The sequence below is a fragment of the Saimiri boliviensis genome, chromosome 1 (genome assembly GCF_048565385.1).
Source record: "Saimiri boliviensis isolate mSaiBol1 chromosome 1, mSaiBol1.pri, whole genome shotgun sequence".
Lineage (NCBI taxonomy): Eukaryota > Metazoa > Chordata > Mammalia > Primates > Cebidae > Saimiri > Saimiri boliviensis.
In genome coordinates, this window is record NC_133449.1 from 47,947,969 (window position 1) to 47,968,036 (window position 20,068).

Sequence of the window (20,068 nt, forward strand, 5' to 3'; positions counted from 1 at the left end):
CAGGCTAGAGAGGCTGGTGGACAGGGTGACTGGGTGACAGGTGGGCCCACAGCCTTGTGTGCCCTGCGTGGGGCTGAGGACCTTCCATTTCTGTCTTCCCTGCAGGGGCGGTGGCCTGATCACATGGGAGTCCTAGGGAGAGCCTTCTGTAGTCAGTGCTGAGAGAGTAACCATTTGAAGGCCATAGTAACTAAGGGCCAAGAAGAGTGAGGATGCAACCTGAGCTGGGGTGGTAGCAGAGAGGCTGGGGAGCTGTTGGTGGGACTTCGAGCATTGTGATGGGGAGCAAGCTGAGGGAGGCGTCAAAGCTGGGAAGACAGGATGCCATAGTGGAGTTGGAGACACAAAGCCCCGAGGAGCCCCAAATTGCACTGGGGTTAGTGCTTCCCTTGCCAGTCCCTTCTTTGCTGGATTTGCCCCAAATCCCTTATGGGTAGGTTTTCTGCATGCTATACCCATCACCTCCCACTTGCAGCCCCAAGAAGGCCTCCTGCAACTGCCTCTCGAGCCCAGCACCAGCTGAGCTGCTGCAGAGATTCAGGAAACAAAGATCTTGAGGCCTAATTTCTTTCCCATATTAAATGTACATTTTTCTGCCTTATGTCAGCTTTAAGCAGTCACTAAGGGCAGTCAGGTTCCATAACATAGTCTTCAGCTGAATGTGAAGATCACATTATTGAAACAAGATCTTTCTAGCTGACCATACTCCAAATGCATGCTTTGGTGCCTGTAAAATATATTTAAGGCCTCCTGATTTTCCCCTTTCTATTCCTCCATCCACCAGGACAGTTAAGGAGGAACTTTCAAAATGAGGAAACTGTTCAGAAAGGGAGAAAGTATCAAACATTTATTTACACATCTGTTGTTGGAAATTACCAAGATCAATTTCAGGAGAGTGGAGTCCAAATGTATGCTAAATGACCAAAGAGAATGAATCATCCGACAATCATTTTCTATTCCAAAAGCTCAGTAATGAAAAGCGGACTTTTCATTTGACATGAAAGGAAAGAAGGAGGAGAAATTAGAAAGTAATATATTCAATTATAGAAGCCCTTTGCCAAGGCTCTGTTGATTTCATGTTCTGACAATTTCAGTTAAGCCTCAGCAGGAAAAAGTTTCAGAAACAGGTCAGATCAAACACGTATAGGTTCCCACTCCTGGAATTCTAATGTGTGACAAAAACGATTGAGTCTTCGCTAGGCATGGACTTTGTCTTTGGGGTCTGTTTATATTGCCAGGGCCCAGACCAGAGCTTAGAAGACAGTGTGGGTGAAACAAGAGGCTACAGAGATCCTGTCAGGCCCTGTGACTGCGTGCAGTGAGTGGCTGACCCTCTTTGCTGAATTTGCTCTATTTCTCTGCCCTCTAAATCCACTTTCTTTTGCTTTTTCTTTCTTTCTTTTTTTTCTTTCTTTTCTTTTCTTTTCTTTTTTTTTTTTTTTGAGACAGTCTCCCTCTGTTGCCCAGGCTGGAGTGCAGTGCCACAATCCAGCTGACTGCATCCTCCACCTCCTCCCTGGTTCAAGCGATTCTCCTGTCTCAGCCTTGTGAGTAGCTGGGATTACAGGCATGTGACACCACACCTGGCTAATTTTGTATTTTTAGTAGAGATGGGGTTTCACCATGTTGGCCAGTCTGGTCGCGAACTCCTGACCTCAAGTGATCCACCTGCCTCAGCCTCCCAAAGTGCTGGGATTACAGGCGTAAGCCACTGTGCCTGGCCAAATCCATTTTCTTCTCCACTCCCACCTAGTGCATCTACTTCTACTCTCACCACCCATCTGCGGAAGGGGCGTCTTTCATGTAGTCATTGATTGACCAGTCTCCCATGCTATGCTGGGTGCTGGGGTGGTCACAGTCCTGCCCTGATCAGAGTAGAACTCACATGGCAGCATGGCAAGTCTCTGTGGTGGACCCGCCAGCTTGGTGGAAGCCCAGAGGAGGACATCTGAACTGCTTTGGGGGATGGGGAGCTGGTGGGAGGCTTTCTGATGAGGTGTCTTACGTTCTTGAAACCAGGTGGTGGTAGTCAGGTGGTGGAGGGTATTCTGGTGGAGAGAATTGCATGTACAAGTATCTGAAGCAAGAGAGTGGCATGTGTCTTGGATACGGTTCAGGATGGAGAGCCGTGTGTGTGTGCACATGTGTCTGTGCACGTGTATGTGTATCTTTGAATGTACATTTACTGAGACCCTACCCTGTACCAAGCACCATTAAGCAAGACGGTATTTTTGCTGCTGTGAACAAGATGGTCTGGTAGGAGCTCCCTTTGTGAACAATGATGTGGGCTCTCATGCAGCTGTGCTGAACCAGCTGTGTTGGAGCGTGGGGACCAGGAGGGCCAGACAGATCGTATTCTTTGCTGCTATATTTATCTGGGTTCCAGTATGCGACCTGGAGACAGAAATGGAACTCTTCTGAGACTCCCCTGTGAATGCAGAATGTCTTTCTTATACAGGTCTTCAGTGCAGGGCTTGGCACATGGAATGTCCTGGTTGCCGGACCCATTCATAGCATTATCAATGCCATCGATAATTTTGGCATTGTGTTTTTAGGAAAAATGTGTTGTGAATTCCAGCCTTGCACCTCAGGGGCACACCTCCCCAGACAGGGACTTTCTCGCCTGCTCCACCCTGCAGAACTGCTACCTGTCATGTTTTGAGCAAAGGGAGATTCTGGTGCAGAGGAGGCTGGGACAGGCAAGGGCAGGAGGGGTATAGGTAGAGGAGGGGGCAATGGAGAAAAGCACCGTGGACTTAAACTCTGATCCAGGATGCAGTCCTGTCTGAGGCATTGGAAGGACATTTCCTTTTCTTTCTCCATGGGAAACAAACTGGAAACTGTGGACGTCGGTTTGCCCTCTGTGTCCTTTCTCCCATATTTCCTTCCTCTCATATGTAGCAGGATGTTGAAGGAGATTTGTTTACTCTCCTGTCTTGGAATTGTAGCTCAGGTTCAAAGCTTAGGGCAAAGGTGCCAAGAATCCCACATTGTCATTTAGAAGCCACCAGTGAACCGCCGGCTGCTAGGCCCAGCCCCCTTGCTGTCTGGGAGACTCTCCTTGAGGACCAGCCCCATCTGCCCCATGGTACAGAAAGAGGGCGTCTCAGAGCCCAGGAAGAGAGGCTGAGGGTGGAGAGGGGAGGACCCTCTTCCCAGAGCCAAGCAAACGAAACCAAGTTTAATAGAGAAAGTATCTAAAGATGAAAGGGAGGAATAATTGGGGGTACAAATACATGAGAGAAGAGCGAAAGTGGAGACAGTTGAATTAACCTAGGAAACAAGATAGAAAGAACACAAGGAAAAAGAGATAGAAATACCGGAATAAAAAGAAAAAGGAGATCTCTTTCTAGGGAATGTAAAAAAGAAAAAAACTTGGAAGGACCAAAGAATACAGAAAGACAGAAAAACACAGTAAGAATGAAACACAGTAAGAATGAAAACGTGGTTATGTAAGCCCAGAAAAAAAGACAGGAAGAACTCGTCTAGACCAGAGAGAGACAGAGAGAGAGAGAGAGAGAGAGAGAGAGAGAGAGAGAGAGAGAGAGAGGAAAAAATGCACAATAGAGAACAATGTAAAGACATAATACAGAAAGAAAAATACAGGAAGGCTGGGCGCAGTGGCTCATGCCTGTCATTCTAGCACTTTGGAAGGCCAAGGTGGGCGGATCACCTGAGGTCAGAAGTTCAAGACCAGCCTGGCCAACATTAGTCAACATGGCGAAACCCTGTCTCCCCTTAAATAAAAATACAAAAATTAGCTGAGCATGGTAGCAGACACCTGTAATCCCAGCTTTTCGGAAGGCTGAGGCAGGGGAATCGCTTGAACCTGGGAGGCAGAGGTTGCAATGAGCCAATATCATGCCACTGCACTTCATTTTGGGCAACAAGAGCGAAATTCCATCTCAAAAACCAAAAATGAAAAAGAAAAATACAAATATATAAAGACCCCCCCTACACACACATACACACACGAAAGAAAGTCAAACAGGAAGAGAGACAGGAAGGTGGAGATGGGGCTGAGCAGATGAGGGATGGTCCCTTCCTGACCCTGGTGCAGGCAAGGGTGGGATTACATCTGTCAGGATACCCCTGAGGCAAGCAATTCCATCTGGAGGTGCTTCTGGGGACTCTGAGGAAGGCAGCCTTGTGTTCTTTCCGCATCATCCAGTGCAGTCACAGAGAGGTATGGGCAGGACCCCCAGGGAACCCCAGGCCTCCCAGCCAGAGCCAACCAGGAGGCTGAGAGGGCTCCCAGGGGCCTGCAGCAGAGGGAGACGAGGCCAGGTGTCACTGCACTGGAGGTGACTATGGTGGAAGCCCAGGCCACAGGCGACACTTACTACAGAAAGGAAAGAGAAGAAAATGAGAAGGAGAACAAAAACAACAACAACAACAACAACAAAAAAAAAAAAAAAAAAAAAAAGATTCTGTGTCCTGGGAAGATCTGGCTTGCAACATTTCCCATGACTCTGCGAGGTGGTTACTGGCTGGGCAGTTCAGGGCTCACCCCCAAGAGCAGAAAGTGGGGAAGAAGCAATCATTGTGTTGACCTACTTATCTATAACAATATTTTAGTGTAGGCGCACACTCCATATCTGTTGTTGAACTCCACATCTGATGGGCGTAATGTAAGAGGGCCCGCACCTGATGTGTGTCATAGCTGACATCTGAGTGCGAAGATGCCCTTCTATCTACCAGGTGGGAATGAAGTTATTGATCAGTACTGGACTCTTTCCTGCTGATGCCACCTTTATGCACAGGGAGAAGAGAGGAAAAAGGAGAGATTTAGGAATAGACACAGTCAAATAATTCCAAGGACATAGAAATGAATCTGGGGCTAAGTACAAGGGAAGGAATGTTTTAAACGTTGCCTAGGGCAGGAGCCTGAAGAACTCAGAACGTGAAGGCAGAAATGTTGGCACTGAAAAGGCTTGATGCATTCTGCAGAGGATCGTGCACTCCCTCAGGTTTCTGCTCATCCTGTTTTAATTTAAAAAATGGAATGTCCAGGGAGATATCTGTAGCTCTTGGACGAGGTATTGGGCTGGAAGTCTAGCATGAGAAAGGGGCCATCTCTGGGTCCAGATGGGTGTGGGGATGTGTGGGAGGAGGGGCCCATGGGAATTAACAGTGAGATGCAGAACATGGTGCTGAGCTTTAGACGGTCCTGGGTATGGAGAAGGATGGAGGATAATTGCCAAGAGAGATACTGAGCCCCTCAGCGTGGTAGAGGGCAGAGTGGGCACAGAACACAGTGCTGGAGGAAGACATGGGCCAGACAGGGAAACTGAGGCTGTTGCAGCTGGGGAAGCCACCGCAGGGGCCTTAAAATGGTGTGCTTGGAAGAAGGACGAGGAAACCCAAGACTTAGCAGACAAAGGAGGGACAGTCCTAGGCTGTGATGGTGGAAGGGATGTGGCTGGGCCCAGAGAACCTGGCAAGGACGATCTGAACCCTCAGTCAGTGAATGTCACCTCAGGCCCAGCATTTTGCCAGTGCTGGGCACCCTGTCCTCCTGTTGAACAGGTCAAGGAGGGACTGTGATCTCCTTCAATAATTAGGGGAGGAAGAATGTATCAGCTAAAGTGCTTTACTGCAGTGGTTTAAATAAATAGGGGCTTGCTGTTCTCCCTAATGAGAAGACATAGGCAGCCCAGGGCTCACGCTGTGGCTCCATGACACAGTAGGGACGGGACTCTTACTGTCTGCCCTCTCTGTCTCCAGGTTGTAGATTGAATTCTGTCCTTGAAAAAGATATGTTCAAGTCCTAACCCCCAGTACTTGTGAATGTGACCCTGTTGAAAACACGGTCTTTGCAGATGGAATCAAGTTGACGAGGTCACCCTGGAGTAGGGTAGCCTTTAACACAATGTGATTGCTGTCCTTATAAGAAAAAGAGCAAAGACTCAGGGAAGAAAGCCTTATGCCGGTGGAGGCAGCGAGGGGAATGAAGCAGCTGCAAGCCAAGGAATGCTGACAGCCACCAGAGGCCGGAAGGGGAAGGAAAGAGCCTTCAGAGGTGCCATAGCCCTGCTGACACCTTGATTTCAGACTTCTAGCCTTCAGAACTGCGAGAGAATACATTTCTGTTTTTAGCCACCAGGATTGTGGTAGCAGTTACAGCAGCCTCAGGGAACCAATACACCTCCATAGTGCAGCCTGTAAAACTGTTCCCAAGGTCACAAGGTGGCTGAGTTCCGGGCAGGTAGGTGCAGAAAGCACAAAGAGAAAAAAGGCAATTTCTTGTTACTAGGAAAACAGTAGCTTTTACAGAAGGGCTGCCCAGTAGACAACTGCCTATTCTCATTGGCCAGAGAGGTTACATGTCTAACTCTAGCGGCTAGAGTATGGGGAGGTGAGCTTTTTAAAAAAATAATAATAATAAATTTATATATATAAATTATATAATATATAAATGTATAATAATGTATATTATATGTAATTTACATGAATTAAAATTAACCAATTTTAAATATACAATTAACCAGTTTTGACAAATGCATATGTCATATGACCACCACCAGTATCTGGATATAGGACATTTCTGTCACCCACAAAGTTCCTTTGTGCAACTTTGCAGCCAATCCCTTCCCCCGTCCCCAACTCCTGGAAACGACTTATCTTTCTTTCATTGCAAATTTCCCTTTTTTATAATTTAATAGAAACGGACCAGCATGGGTTTGTTCCTCTTTATTATGAAGTGGTACTCCTTGTGTAGATGTATACAATTTGTTTACCCATTAACCAGGTGGTTAGATATAGGCACTGATTCCAGCCATTTTGGCTATTATGAATGAAGCTTCTGTGAACAATTTTATATTCAACTTCATGTGTGACATATGTTTTTATTTATCTTGTGTAAATACCGAGGGGTGGAATGGCTGGGTTCTTCTGTAGGTATAGGTTTAACTTTATCAGGAATTGCTCAGCTGTTTCTAAAGTGGCTGTACATTTTACGCTCCTACCAGTGATGATTTTGAGTTGCTCCACATTCTCACCAATGCTCCCTTTTGCAAATCTTACTCATTTTAGCTATTTTAGTGGGTGTGTGGTGCCTTCTCATTGTCCTCTTAATTTGCATTTCTCAGATCTTTTTCATGTGTTTATTTGCCATTCATTTTATCTTCTTTGATGAAGTGTTTGTTCAGATTTTTTGCCCATCTATTAAACTGGGTTTTGTTTTCCTACTACTGAGTTGTAGATGTCTTCATAAATTCTGTACAGCAATCCTTTATTATATGAGATTGCACATATTTTTGCCTAATCCATTACCTGCCTTTTCATTTTTTTAATAGTGTATTTAAAAATCAGATTTTTAAATTTTGAAAAAATTCAAAAGTTTTGTCTTATCTCACAAAATCTAAACCAAGGTCACTAAGACTTTCTATGTTTTCATCTAGAAACTTTGTAGATTTAGTGTTTGCATTTAGGTCCATAATTCACTTTGGGCTAACTTTTGTATATGGTATGAAGTAAGGGATAAGGTTCATTTATTTCTTCGTTTTTTCATATGGATGTTCAATTGTTTTAGTGCCATTTGTTGAAAAGATTGTTATTCCCTCATTCAATTACCTTGGTACCTCTGTAGAAAATCAGTAGACCATACACATGTAGGTCGATTTCTGAACTATCTACTTTGTTCTATTCACCTATGTTTCTATCCTTACCCCGATACCATACCACTGTGTTTACTATAGCTTTATAGTAAGCCTTAAAATCAGGCACTGTGAATCCTTCAACGCTTCTTTTCTCAAAATGTCTTTGACTATTCTAGGTCCTCTGTACTCTCATACAAATTTTCTAATTAGCTTGTACAGTTCTACCATACACACACAAAATAAAGTCTGCTGGCGTGCATTTTGATTGGCATCGTGTTGCATTTATAGATCAATGTGAGGAGAAGTGACTTCTTAGCAATATTGCGTTCTCTGGCCTGTGAATGCAGTATATAGTTCTCCTTTCTTTAAGTGGTCTTTTTAAAATTTTCTTCTGCAAGATTTTTTCATTTTCATGTATAGATCTTGTACTTTATAAAATACATTTTATAATGTATTTTTATATATCCATCTTGTACTTTGGGCCTTTGTTTAAATCAGTAGTTTCAGTAGCTTTGTTGACAGAAAGTGGTTTGGGGTCTTGGATTGTGCAGAAAGGAATTCAAGGCAAATCACAGTGCAGTGAGAAGAGATCATTAATTGAAATCTACTCAGCTTCGGAATAAGGCATCCTCAGAAAACAAGAGGAGTGTGCCGTCTTTGTTTTTTGTTGTTGGTGTTTGTGTGTGTGTGTGTGAGGGTGTGTGAGATAAGGTCTCCCTCTGTTGTTTAGGCTGGACTGCAGTGATGTGATCATAGCTCACTGCACCTTGACCCTCCCAGGCCAGGTGATACTTCCACTTCTGCCTCCTGAGTAGCTGGGACTACAGGCACACACTACCATGCCCAGATAATTTTTGTATTTTTTGTAGAGATGCGGTTTCACCATGTTGCCCAGACTGGTCTTGAACTCCTGGACTCAAGTGATCCACTCACCTCAGCCTCCCAAAGTACTGGGATTATAGGTGTGCGCCACCATGCCTATAATGGCCCAGCCCATCTTAGTTTTAAACTCTTCTTATATAGGGGTCTTATCTTTGTAAAGGCTAAGCTAAGCTGTGTCTACGTGTGGGTGGGCTGATAGCATGGCAAAATTTACTCTTCTGTTGATTTAAAGAAAATTATCCTTGTATTTTTAGTGAATAAGTACATCAAAGCCTAAATATAATTATCTTTAAATCATATATTGTTATGGATATTGAGACATCTGGACTTTCCATTGTTGTAAGATTGTGTCCTTTTAGGTACATTCAGGCTGTTTTCTCAACTGTAGACATCTTATGATTGTGGTTTGTGACTGGCAAGGAATGTGCCTTGTTAGTTTTAAGATGGAGTTTATTTTAAAATGATGTCACCTTGGCTCTTCTGTGCTCCGATTTCTCTAACAGCTTTGTTATATATTTCTTAGGCTGGGTGCAGTGGCTCACAACTGTAATCCCAACAACTTTGGGAGGCCAAATCTGGCAGATCACTTGAGCCCAGGAGTTTGAGACCAGCTCCAGCAACACAGCAAGACCTTGTCTCTACTGAAAATTCAAAAGAGTTAGCCATGTATGGTGTTGTGCACCTGTAGTCCCAGCTACTCGGGACACTGAGGTTGGGAGGTTTGCTTGGTTTGCTTGAGCCCAGGAGATTAAGGCTGTAGTGAGCCATAACCACACCACTGCAGTTGAGCCTGGGTGACAGGGGTGAGACCCTGTCTCAAAAATAAATAAATAAATAAGTATTTCTTAAGATTTTTCTACATAGACAATCATGTCTTTTTGGATGAAGTCAGTTTTACTTACTCCTTTTTGTTTGTTTCGGAGTTTTTTTGATACAGGGACTCACTGTGTTACCCAGGCTAGAGTGCAATGGCATGATCATGGCTCAGTATACCCAGGCTCAAGTAATCCTCCCACTTCAGCCCTCTGAGGTCTTTGGCCTCCCTAAGTGCTGGGTTTATAGGCTTGAGCCACTATACCTAGCCTACTTATTCCTTTTTAATCTCTGCCTTTAATTTCCTTTTCTTGCCTTATTGCCCTGGCTAGAATCTCCATTTCAGTGTTGAAAGGAAATGCTGATAACAGACCCTCATCTTCTTCTTGAACTTAGGGGGAAAGCACTCAACCTTTTACCTTTAAGTATGATGTTAGCTGAGATTTTTTGCAGATCTTCTGCAGGAAAGTGTTTTTAATTGGCTATATTGCTGCCCAAATCTATTTGAGGCTTTTTAGGAAAAGAAGGGTGAATGAATATGGGGAAGGTACTTCTTTATGCATTCAGCTCTGTGTGTTATCTGTGTGATGCTTTATCTGGACACAGGCATATCTTTTAATTCAAAGAGCTAAGTATGGGCTGTTGTTGATATTAAATGCTACCATGTGTGATCAGGCATCTTTATAAACAGCATGCTTGGGAGGGGCAGGTTTTGCCAGGGAACTAACTCACTCTCAGTCCATTGGGAGGCAGTGTAGCCCATGGTTAGGGATGTGGGCTCAGAGGCCTGGGTGCCCTGTTCCAACGCAGCTCTGCAACCCTGGGCAAGTTAGTGAACATTTCTGTGTTGCAATTTCCTACCTATAAAATGAAGATCTTGATAAAATCTACTGCCACAGCTTCTGAAGACTTAGTAAGCAAATACAATTAAGTGCTTAAAACACAGCCTGTCTTCTGGTGCATTTTTAAGGAGGACTTAGTTTGCATAAGGCCGTATTTACATACAGGTTTTCGGTAGCAGGCTTACTGTCTGAAGCAAAGAACAACTATATCATTTTTTAAATCCTCTCCTGGCACTTCATATTAAGGTTTTTTAAGATGAGAGGGTTGATTTCTATTGTTTTACAATATTGTTTGTCTAATACATCTATTTTAAAAGCTTGTGCATTGCATGGGCGATTAGAGTGTTATGATGGTTGCCAGCAATATTCTCGAAGTTAATGCTGTCTCTGTACTTGGAGGCCAAGCCAGAATTTGACCTTCTGATGTGCTCATTTTGACTACTAGACAACAGAATGGTGTGTAGAGCCTACACTGCTCCATCAGTCCATTGGATGTGAGGACCACTGTGAAGCCCCCAGTCGGCTTTAGCCTCTTATTTCCTACAAATAAATTCTAATTCAAGGGGACAGAAGCTTCTCAGAGTTGGTTTCCTATTCTAGGAATGCTGCCTTTCCATCAGCATGCCCCAAGACCTGGGTGCTCTCCTTCCTGCCTGGGGTGGGTCTGAAGGTGGGGCCAGGGAGCCTTTTGCCAGCAGGGTTGAGGTTGCACTCGGCCTGTTCCAATGTCATACGGGAGCACCAAGATATTGACATATAAGGAAAAGCACTTAGGAGCTGGCTGGCAGGGCTTCAAGGGGGCTTCCTCGTCACTTGAACTTGTTTTGTTCCCCCCCCACCCTTTTTCCTCATACTCTTTGAGGAGTGTAGTCACAGCAAGCTTTGCACAGGGCTTTCGGCAAGGTTTCCCACCTGACGTCCCTTCTTCAGGCAGGGGTCTGCATTGTACAGCTAGTTGTCTGTCCCTGGTTTTCTTTTGATCAGGCCAACGAAAATCTTACTCTACACATTGAGTTAAAAAAAGGTAATTAAAAAGTGCCTTTGATTCTATTTGTACACATCAGCACAGTGTTTTATTCTTCTCTGCTGCCCATGCAATGGTGGGGGATATTTGGTGCATGATTAGGAGATTAAACCATATTAATTGGGATTTCCTCCTGGTGTCCTTTACAGTGGGATGAGTAGAGCTTCAGCATCTCCTTCCAGAACTTCCAGGAGTGTCTAGCCAGCTTTTGTCCTCCCCCTGCCAAGATGTTCTCAGGCTGTTCCCTCAGAGTTGCATGCATCTGCCCACACTCTTTCAGTTGCAACTGTGACACCAGCACAGAGAGATATTGATTCAGGGAGCAGACATTATCCTTTCCCTCGATTGTCATGAGATGTCCCAGTTAGGTGTGGAACCCGAGGCGCCCATGACATTGTCCTCCACACTGTGCCTGCAGCCCCAGGTGATGTTGCTGAATTATACATGGGTAGAGGCTTTCGGCAGCGCTGTTTTTCCACTGGAGCACAAAGCACTGTGTTACAGGAGGGATTTTACATGTGGATCTCCGGGCCCTGCAGAAACCGCAGAGCTACAGGGAAGCAGGTCATTATTTAACTGAGAGAGCCCATCAGGGTGTGAGTTTAGATGAGAAGCAGATACATTGAGTGTAACTTTCTTTTTGAGTTATTTCCTTGAGAAAAAAAAAAAGCTAAAAGTTTAAATATTAAACCCATGCGGTTTTCAAAACAAAGAAAGGCAAGAAGGAATAAAGAGAAGTCTTACGGGCCACATTTAACTCTCCTCTCTGATCAGAAAAGAATCTGAGACCTTCACCTCCTCCTAAATGACTGTAATTACTAGTTTTGTGGTTTGGTATCTTTCTGTTCTATGCATCTTCTTCATTCTTATTTTACTCCAGTTATATTAGTGTTTCCTCACTTACCTTCAACTAAAACAGAAAGCAAAGAAATAAGACTCCCTTCATTAGAGTGATTGAAAGCTCATCTCGCACAGAGTAGATGCAGAAAAGCTATTTGTCAGATGCATAAATGACATCCCTTCGTTGTGGATCCTGTCTCTGGGTTTATGTTAATTCCTCACATACATCAAACATGGCGGCTACCCGGTGCCAATTCTTGAGACATAGCAGATGTTCAAGAAATGCTTTGGAAACACATGGAAACTCTTGACTGCAAGGGAAAGAAAGAAGGAAGGTGGGCTGGTCATGTTGAGGATTAGATTCAAGTGGTTCGCTCTGGCATTTTGAATTCTTCAGGCAGTAAGTGACCCAATCAGAACAGCCTCACTTCATCTGCGATGTGTCCCCCTTCACGTGTTTCTCCAACTTGTGACCTCCATTAGTATAAATTAATGTAAGCATGGAAACAGGACTTGCTCTACACGTATGACATTTATTCATCTAACAAGCAGCTTCTGCAGGTCACAGAGGCCAGCCTACAGAAGGTTCTGCACTATGTCCATGCTTAATGTTGTACTGAACATTTGGATATTTGCCATCTGTCTTGCTACTAAGTTAGACTCTGTCGCAATATCCTCAGTGGTGATTTTTCTTCTGTCAATTGGACAGGTGATGACCAAGAAGGAAGATTTTTTCCATGCCTGGAACTCATGTCTGCACCACGTGGCTTCTCTGTCTCTGGCACACACTCACCGAGGTCAGTTGGTTCCTCTTGAATATTTGTAATTGAGTGACTCAGGGGTCTGCAGGTCCCTGAAGACAGCTCTGCAGGGAAAGGACAGTCCCCACACACAGGGAAAGGACAGTCTTTGTGTTGAATACAGGGCCCCAAATGACTTACAGAGATGTGAAGCTTGTGGTAAATCAACTTTCAGCTTACTAGAAACATTGACCATATGACACCCTCAAAGCCTGATGCTAAACCAGTTGGGAACTGCTCACTTAGCACAACCTGACAATCACACACAGCACTTGAGAGGAGCCAGTTGGCAAAATGCCTGGCCCTCAGAAGTGGCCCTCTACCCGACCACGATCTCATTCCTAAATGGGAGGGGTGTGCACTCAGATAAAGTGAGGGCGTTTTAACAGGGGCCCTGCCTGAAGAATTTTAAGTACCAGAATTACTTAAACCTAATCCTCAGATTAGCAGGAAAGTGGGTCAACCTTCTAAAGCAGTGGTTCTCAACCAGGGGCAATTTTGCAATGTTTGGATACTTGGCAATGTTTAGAGACATTTTTGGTTGTCACACTGAGAGGGGCAGTGCCACTGGTGTGTAGTGGATGGAGGCCAGGGATGCTGCTGAACATCCTACAGGGCACAGGGCACTCCTCTGCAACCAAAAATTATCCAGCCCCAAATGACAGTAATGCTGAGACTGAGAAACTTGAATATTCATTTTGGCTTCAGTAGACCAAAATAGCAAAATAAAATGAAACACTTAAAACCAAGTGAGATCCATGACAGCTTATCATTGAAATTATTGTTTAATTTCAAGAATCCTCTTTTTGTTTATCATCATGCCCTGACTGCGTGGGGGGAAAGTGTTAAAAGAGAAAGGCCAGGCATTTGCCGAGTTGATAGCTTTATGGGGTTTTCAGCACACTGGGTCGCTGCTGACCCTGGGAGGGCTGGGTCTGGTCCCTCCACAGCTTGCGTCTCGGGCACAATCTCATGGGGTAGAGATGGGGGCTCCTCAGTGGGATCAGGGCAGGTGTTACGGCCAGGAACCTAGGAACGTGCCTGCATCCAACACAACCTCCCAGCTTGGCCATCTGCCTTCCTCCCTAACTGGGCAGTCCCAAAAGTGCCTGTGATTCACTGCCATGTGACTATAGCTGCAGGAAGGTATGGGAGCCTTTCTAAGAGCTCTGATGAGAGCTGGAATTGAATGGGTGGTTTGGGCTCAAACTGGGCCCAGCTTCTTCCTTCCTTCTGAGGACCAGCTCTTGGGACCTTGCACCTTTGGATGAGCCTCCTAACAGAGGGCTCTGGAGTAAATGTGCTGAGAGCACAGGTTTCTCATAGGGACGGGAAGCAGGGGGTTCACGGGAATACCGCCCCAGAGACTGGTCTCTTCACACAGTGACCACACTCTGTGATGACCATGACCACATTAGCCTTCCTGATTCTGATGGAGTTCCACTTTCTGCTTCCTGGGACATGGAGGGGAGCAAGGAGAGGGACCAGGAGCATCAGGGACAGGATGAAAGGTTCCCTCCCCTATGGGTCATGAAGCCACAGGATTGGGTTCCCTCATTTACAGACTCAAAAATTTTAATTTATTGCCCACCCACAGTATACTAGGCTTAAGGAAACTGACTTATCTTAATTGAACTCAAAAATAAGTAATATATAAATCTGAATGCCAGTTTATTCATAAGAAATAAAATCCAACACCAAGGCATCAGTACACGCCCTATCTGTTCTATGGGCATATCTTCAGACAGAATTCAATTATAATCAGGTCACACTACCAGGACAGCTCATGCCCTCAGGCCTGACTGGAGATCTGAGTGACCCCTGTGACCTGCTCCAGACCCTGGAGCCCAGAGGGTCTGTACTTCCCTGGACTATCTTGATGCACCCAGCATCAACCTCACTCCTTTAAGAAATTAACGTAAACCATGCTGCTTCTGTTGGTGGGTTGTTTCTTCAGATTTGCTGATCAGCCTGAAACATGTCTGGGGTATGAAACAGCACTTGAGACACCCGTTTGAAGGCGAGTGTGTCTCGGGCCTTCTCATTCACTTTGAGTAGACTTATGCTGGCTTCACTCTCAGGGATGTTTTGGCCCAAGCTCCTCCCTCTGGGCCCTTGTGTACTGACCACAAATATCATCCTTCCAGGGGCATGAGAATGAACTCTGTGGGCTCCAGGTAAAAACCTTCTGAACATTCAGGGAAGTGAAAAAGGGAGGTGGAAGTCAAAGAATCACTCCACAATTAACTTCACCTTAGAAACGCGATCGTTCAGGCTGCACAGCCTGGTTGCTGAGAGCATAATGGAGCTTAGTGAGGACTGAGGATGTGGGCTCTGGAGTCAGGTCACCGGGTTCTGATCCTGGCTTTACTTCTATCACATGTGTGACTGTGAGTGGGTTACACACCCTCTCTGAGTTTCGGTTTTCTCCTTGTTTACAAAATGTAGAGAACATGATATTTACCTCGTCGGCACAATGCCCCGAAGCTCTTACCTTTGTATCTGGCTCATCGTTAGCGTTTTAATAAAACCTTTTTGTTACTGCTAATCACTACTCTGTGAAAACCTTAGTTCTTATCACCAGAGTAGAACATTTCAACCTTGTCCCTTAAAGGAAAGAAAAAGAGGAGAAAAATGAAACAGATTAAGTCTGAATGTATGAGGTCTTCACACCAGGAGGAAATATTAAGGATTTGATGATGCCACAGTACAAAATAAATCCAGATAAACTCTGAACCCTTTATTGGTGCATAACCACAGTAGCACAAATGATTATTTTCAGGAAATTGGCTTCTCGTTCAGTGTCAGATAAAGAGGACTTAGAAGTATAAAGAAAATAATGGAAGAAAACCCATAAGAATTGGTTTAATGACAGCCTTTAGAAGGCCCAGGAATGTTTTGAAATCGAGAAATCCATCTGTAATGAGGAGGTCTGTACAGATACAGGACAGGTCCTAAAGATAAGGAGGCACTGAACATAACACTAGCCAGCAAAATTTCACCAGCGTGTCATTACATTCAAATGGCATGTTACCCTCTGGCAGAGGCCTCCAGGGCACGGGAGAAAATAGAAGGAGCCCATCTGTCTTCAGTGACCAGACCTGGATGTCGCCTTTGGATCCTTTCGAAGGAAGAGAGCATAGGAAGGAAGAGAAGGATCAGTCTGTTAAAGCACAGTCTTAACATCACCCCAGATGACAATGAACTCAGAATTTGTCCATTTTTATTAGGAACGAATGGAAACAAGCCTTCTGGCATCTGTCTCCATTTGTCACCTGAAGACTAGGGAAAACCATGTTTGAAATAAAAACATTAAGCAGTCTCTAGTGGTTTCTGTAGTGGGATGTAACTATTACAATGATAAATCGTTAGTTTTCTGTGATACACATTTTTATCTTGCCCTAGAAAGTGCAGTTCTGAAGGGTGGTGCTGTCTGAACCCCTAAGGTTGTACCAATCATAAACAAAAAAGGGAGAAAGGAGGCACTTTTCCATCCACCACTTTCCAGCTCTGTGCAGAACTGTCTCTTGCTTTTCTCATTCTCGAAGCATGTGAGTAGTTTTCATTATGCAGCGGAAAGTCCCCTTTCTGGTTCTTAACAAAGTGACTAATAATTTAGAATGTTCACATTAAGAGCAGGTTGTAATTATAACTAGAATATATAATAATGTGGATTTCTGCCTATCGGGGATTAATTTCAGACTCCTCTCAAGGATGTATTTGTTTTGAAACAAGACTTTCTTTGTTAATAAAAACATGATTGCATGCATTATTAAAGCATTATTTCTGTATTTTATCCATCAGTGCTTGTTCCAGTATTCTTCCTGGGGTCAGCTGGGGCTATTCTTTATGTAAACAACATTCACCTCGATTTAGTTTTGGCTTTGGCATTCATCTTCTAGGAAATGATAGGACCATCCCTGCCACCTCCTTGAATGTGCATTACATTATGTGAGCTCGGGTAAACAAAATGCTCAACATCAACCACTAGTCCTGAGTGAATCAAGGTACTTGCCCCCTTTTACTCAACTAAACCCAAGATTGTGGAGGGCAAACCCGACTTGGGGTAGAACCAGAAGTTGCAAGTCAGCACTTCTCATTCTTTGACTCTTGGGTTTCTGTGGTGTTTTTCTGTTACTTCTGGAGGTGGAGGCCTGGAGGGGAGGGGAAGAGTGGGAGGACCAGAGATGCTAGTTGGCTGTGACACCTGTGTGCCGTCCTCTCCCCCAGCACCCATCTGCTGGTGTGTCTAGCTTTCGAGCAGTCTCATATGGCCCCACACAAGTGGCCTGAGGGAGGGAGAGAGCCTTGGGCACCACTGCTCCTGCTTCTGCCCCTGTCTTTGTCTAGCACCCATTAAATATGTGGGCAGTGGAAGCCAGTAAGAAGGTCTGTTGAGTCAAGAATAGGCAGATGGAATCCACTGCTGGATCTCAGAGGCCCCAACATTGGGGAAGGGAAGGAATATCCCCTGGCTTCATTTTCTCTACCTCAATTGCATGGCTGAATCCTAGGCCTATGAGCACTTGCTGTGGGCAAAAGGTGAGCCTAGGAGTTGAGGGTCACCATTTCACAGAGCGTGTGATGGCTGGGAGCAGCCTGGGAAGTCAAGGGAGTTCAGGGACACTGGGTCTCTGAAGTTTGAGGTCTGGAAATTCAGGAGCTGGCAGGACATGGAGGAACCCGAAAGTGATAACTCACCTGACTACACTCAAGCACAATATTGCTTCGAGGGAGAGAGATGAAGGTGGTGGCCGATTGGAAGTCCGAGGGAGGTGCCTGGTGAAACGGAGACTGGCAGAAGTAGGAGCGTGGAGGTTCCTCGTGCTGACATCAAGGAGGGCTCTTAGATAAAAAACATGAGGACATTTGACTGGATGGAAGCACTGTAGTATGTAAAAATTTGCCACGTGTCATGGCTCATTGGCCAAGAGACATGGGAAGAGAAGGTTGAAGAACGCAGAGCACCCGGCAGGATAGTTGCTCTGCGGAGAGCTGTCCTCTGGCATCCCGCAGGTTGCGTCCACTGGTCATCATGCTGGGGTTTCCTCCCGAGCTTCTCCATCTCCCCACATCCATGTAGTTGAACTTCAGGTTTGGGTCAGCTGGGCCCTAAGAAGACCCCAAATGCTGTTTTCTGAAAAAGTGCTGTCACACCCCTGAACTTGCGAGCTTGTCCCTGGGGAAAGCTGTCTTTAGAGACTTTACTGACTCACTCTCCTTTGAAGGAAGTGACAAATTCTGGGGTAGTTTTTATCACCAATGACCCGAGGACTCTGTTGCAGTGGAGAGAGGGGGAAGAAAGGCAAAAGCAAACTCTTGACACCCCAGTGATGTGTGTTTTATGGAGGACTCTCAAGAACAGAAGTTAGTGGCTGTACTTGACCTTATGCTAATGAAATGTCACCCTTTGAGTCAAGTCTGATGGCCGACACACAGCCATCTGTGTACTCATCACAGCCACCACAGCCGTCTCCATCTATAGAGCATTTTCTCTTTGCTAAAGTTTCACCAAGTGCTTGGCCCTTGTAATTTGTTTAATTTCCACAACAACCCTGCAAAGCCCACTGAGAAAACTGAGGCTCAGAGGGGTGAACAACTGCCCGGGGTCACACACTAGTAAGCTGTGGCATTTTGACTTTGCCCCCAGGGCCGGCTAACCCTACAGCTTTACCCAGACAGGTGGTGGAGCTCCTCAGCCTCATCCTTTAGGGCTTTCCTTCCCACAGATGAATCCCAGAGAACGGAATTTCTGGTGTTCTTGAGTTTTTGGAAGTCTTTCTTTGTGTATTTATTTATAGTAAAGTTAGCATGTACTGCTTCCTACTACTTTACTGGGTTTGCCTCTGAGCAATGCTTCTTATTTTTTTCTATTTCACAGAGTTTCTAGGAGGATTAAATGAAATTACAAGTGTGAAAGCCCTAGGGCCATATAGCGTAAAGGAGGCCCTGTGCAAAATGTTAGGGAAAGAGCAACTCTAATCCCTCACTAGGCAGTGAGGAAGGACCCACTGCCTCTTCAGCTTTCATCTGAGGAAACTGAGGCACAGAGAGGTTACTAAGTTGTCCAAGGTCACACAGGTAAAAGAGGCAGAAGGAAGACTCAAATCCCAGCAGACTGTTACCATCTGCCCATGTTGCAGGGCTCCTAGGGCTTGTTGGAGCTGAATTTGGAAGCTCATCATTTCTAAAGAAGCAAAAGATAAAATAAAATAAGCCCTTCCCACTTTTTAAATGTGTTTTTGCTCTTTTTTTTTTTTTGCACTCTGTGATTTAAAAAAAAAAATTGTACCTTGTATGATGTACTGCAGAGATCTAGTCTATAGCCCCTGCTTATTTAACATCTTCCAATATCTAAGTAGTTTCAAAATATGGTTACATTAGTACCCAAGTTGATGAGCAAAAGTAACACAAAAAGTAAAAAAAAGAAACGACTTGCACCAAGTATACTGTATTTGTGAGTTTTCCACTGGGAACAGGATGGAAAATAAGACCTTCTAAACTGTGAATAAAAATAGAAGCATAGGAACTCTTGACTTATCATAGACACTGTAGATATAATTTTGTATTTAAAAATATTATTCCATACCACATATTGTAAAGTTAAACATATTTGCAATAAACATAAATTTAAATGTAGGTTTTAAAGGACAACATGTTCTAATCTCACAAAACATTTAGCAAATAACCTTTGAGCTCACATGATCCACCCACACAAAAACCAAAATGAACTACAGAAAAAAAAAAACAGAAAAAGCAACTGTCTGTTGACAACCAGAGTTTCTTTCAGCTCTTCCAGTTTTTCTTCTATAAATAATCTGTATGTTTCAATGTGGCCATTTTCTTTAAAGGTGCCTCCTGGCATGTTCTTATTTCAATGTGTCTTAAAAACAAGAATCAAATGTGTAAATCATGGAAACTATTGAGTTTTTGGAGAGGAGATCTTTAAGATACATGCTATTTAGATACCAAAAGTGTCAAAATGAAGCATTAAGATGATGTATTCTTTCTTCAATGTATCTGTTTATCTTTTGTGAAATCTCGAGTTTGATAAATCACCAGAGTTAAAAACATCATTTTTAAGCTATCATAGATCCCAAGTGCCAGGAGGAAAAATAGTGCTTTGTCTCCTCTTTATGAATTTACTTCTCTCTTTGCCTGTGACTTATGAGCTTTTATTTGCAGAGAAAACATAATGCTCTATTAACTTGAAAATGATGGCTTTTACTTAGAAACATGAGAACCAGAAAGAAAAAAAAAAGCAGC

At 44.3% G+C, this 20,068-nt stretch overlaps 1 protein-coding gene across 3 annotated transcripts in view; it reads left to right on the plus strand.

Annotated features, from left to right (window-relative positions):
* Positions 1–20,068, plus strand: part of ACOXL (acyl-CoA oxidase like) — a 384,752-nt gene that overhangs the window by 293,307 nt on the left and 71,377 nt on the right. For all 3 annotated transcript variants that reach the window (XM_003926733.4, XM_074396963.1, XM_074396961.1), the window contains one exon: positions 12,712–12,799. In XM_003926733.4, coding sequence (XP_003926782.1) covers positions 12,712–12,799 — 88 coding nt within the window. The remainder of the gene's footprint in view (positions 1–12,711; positions 12,800–20,068) is intronic.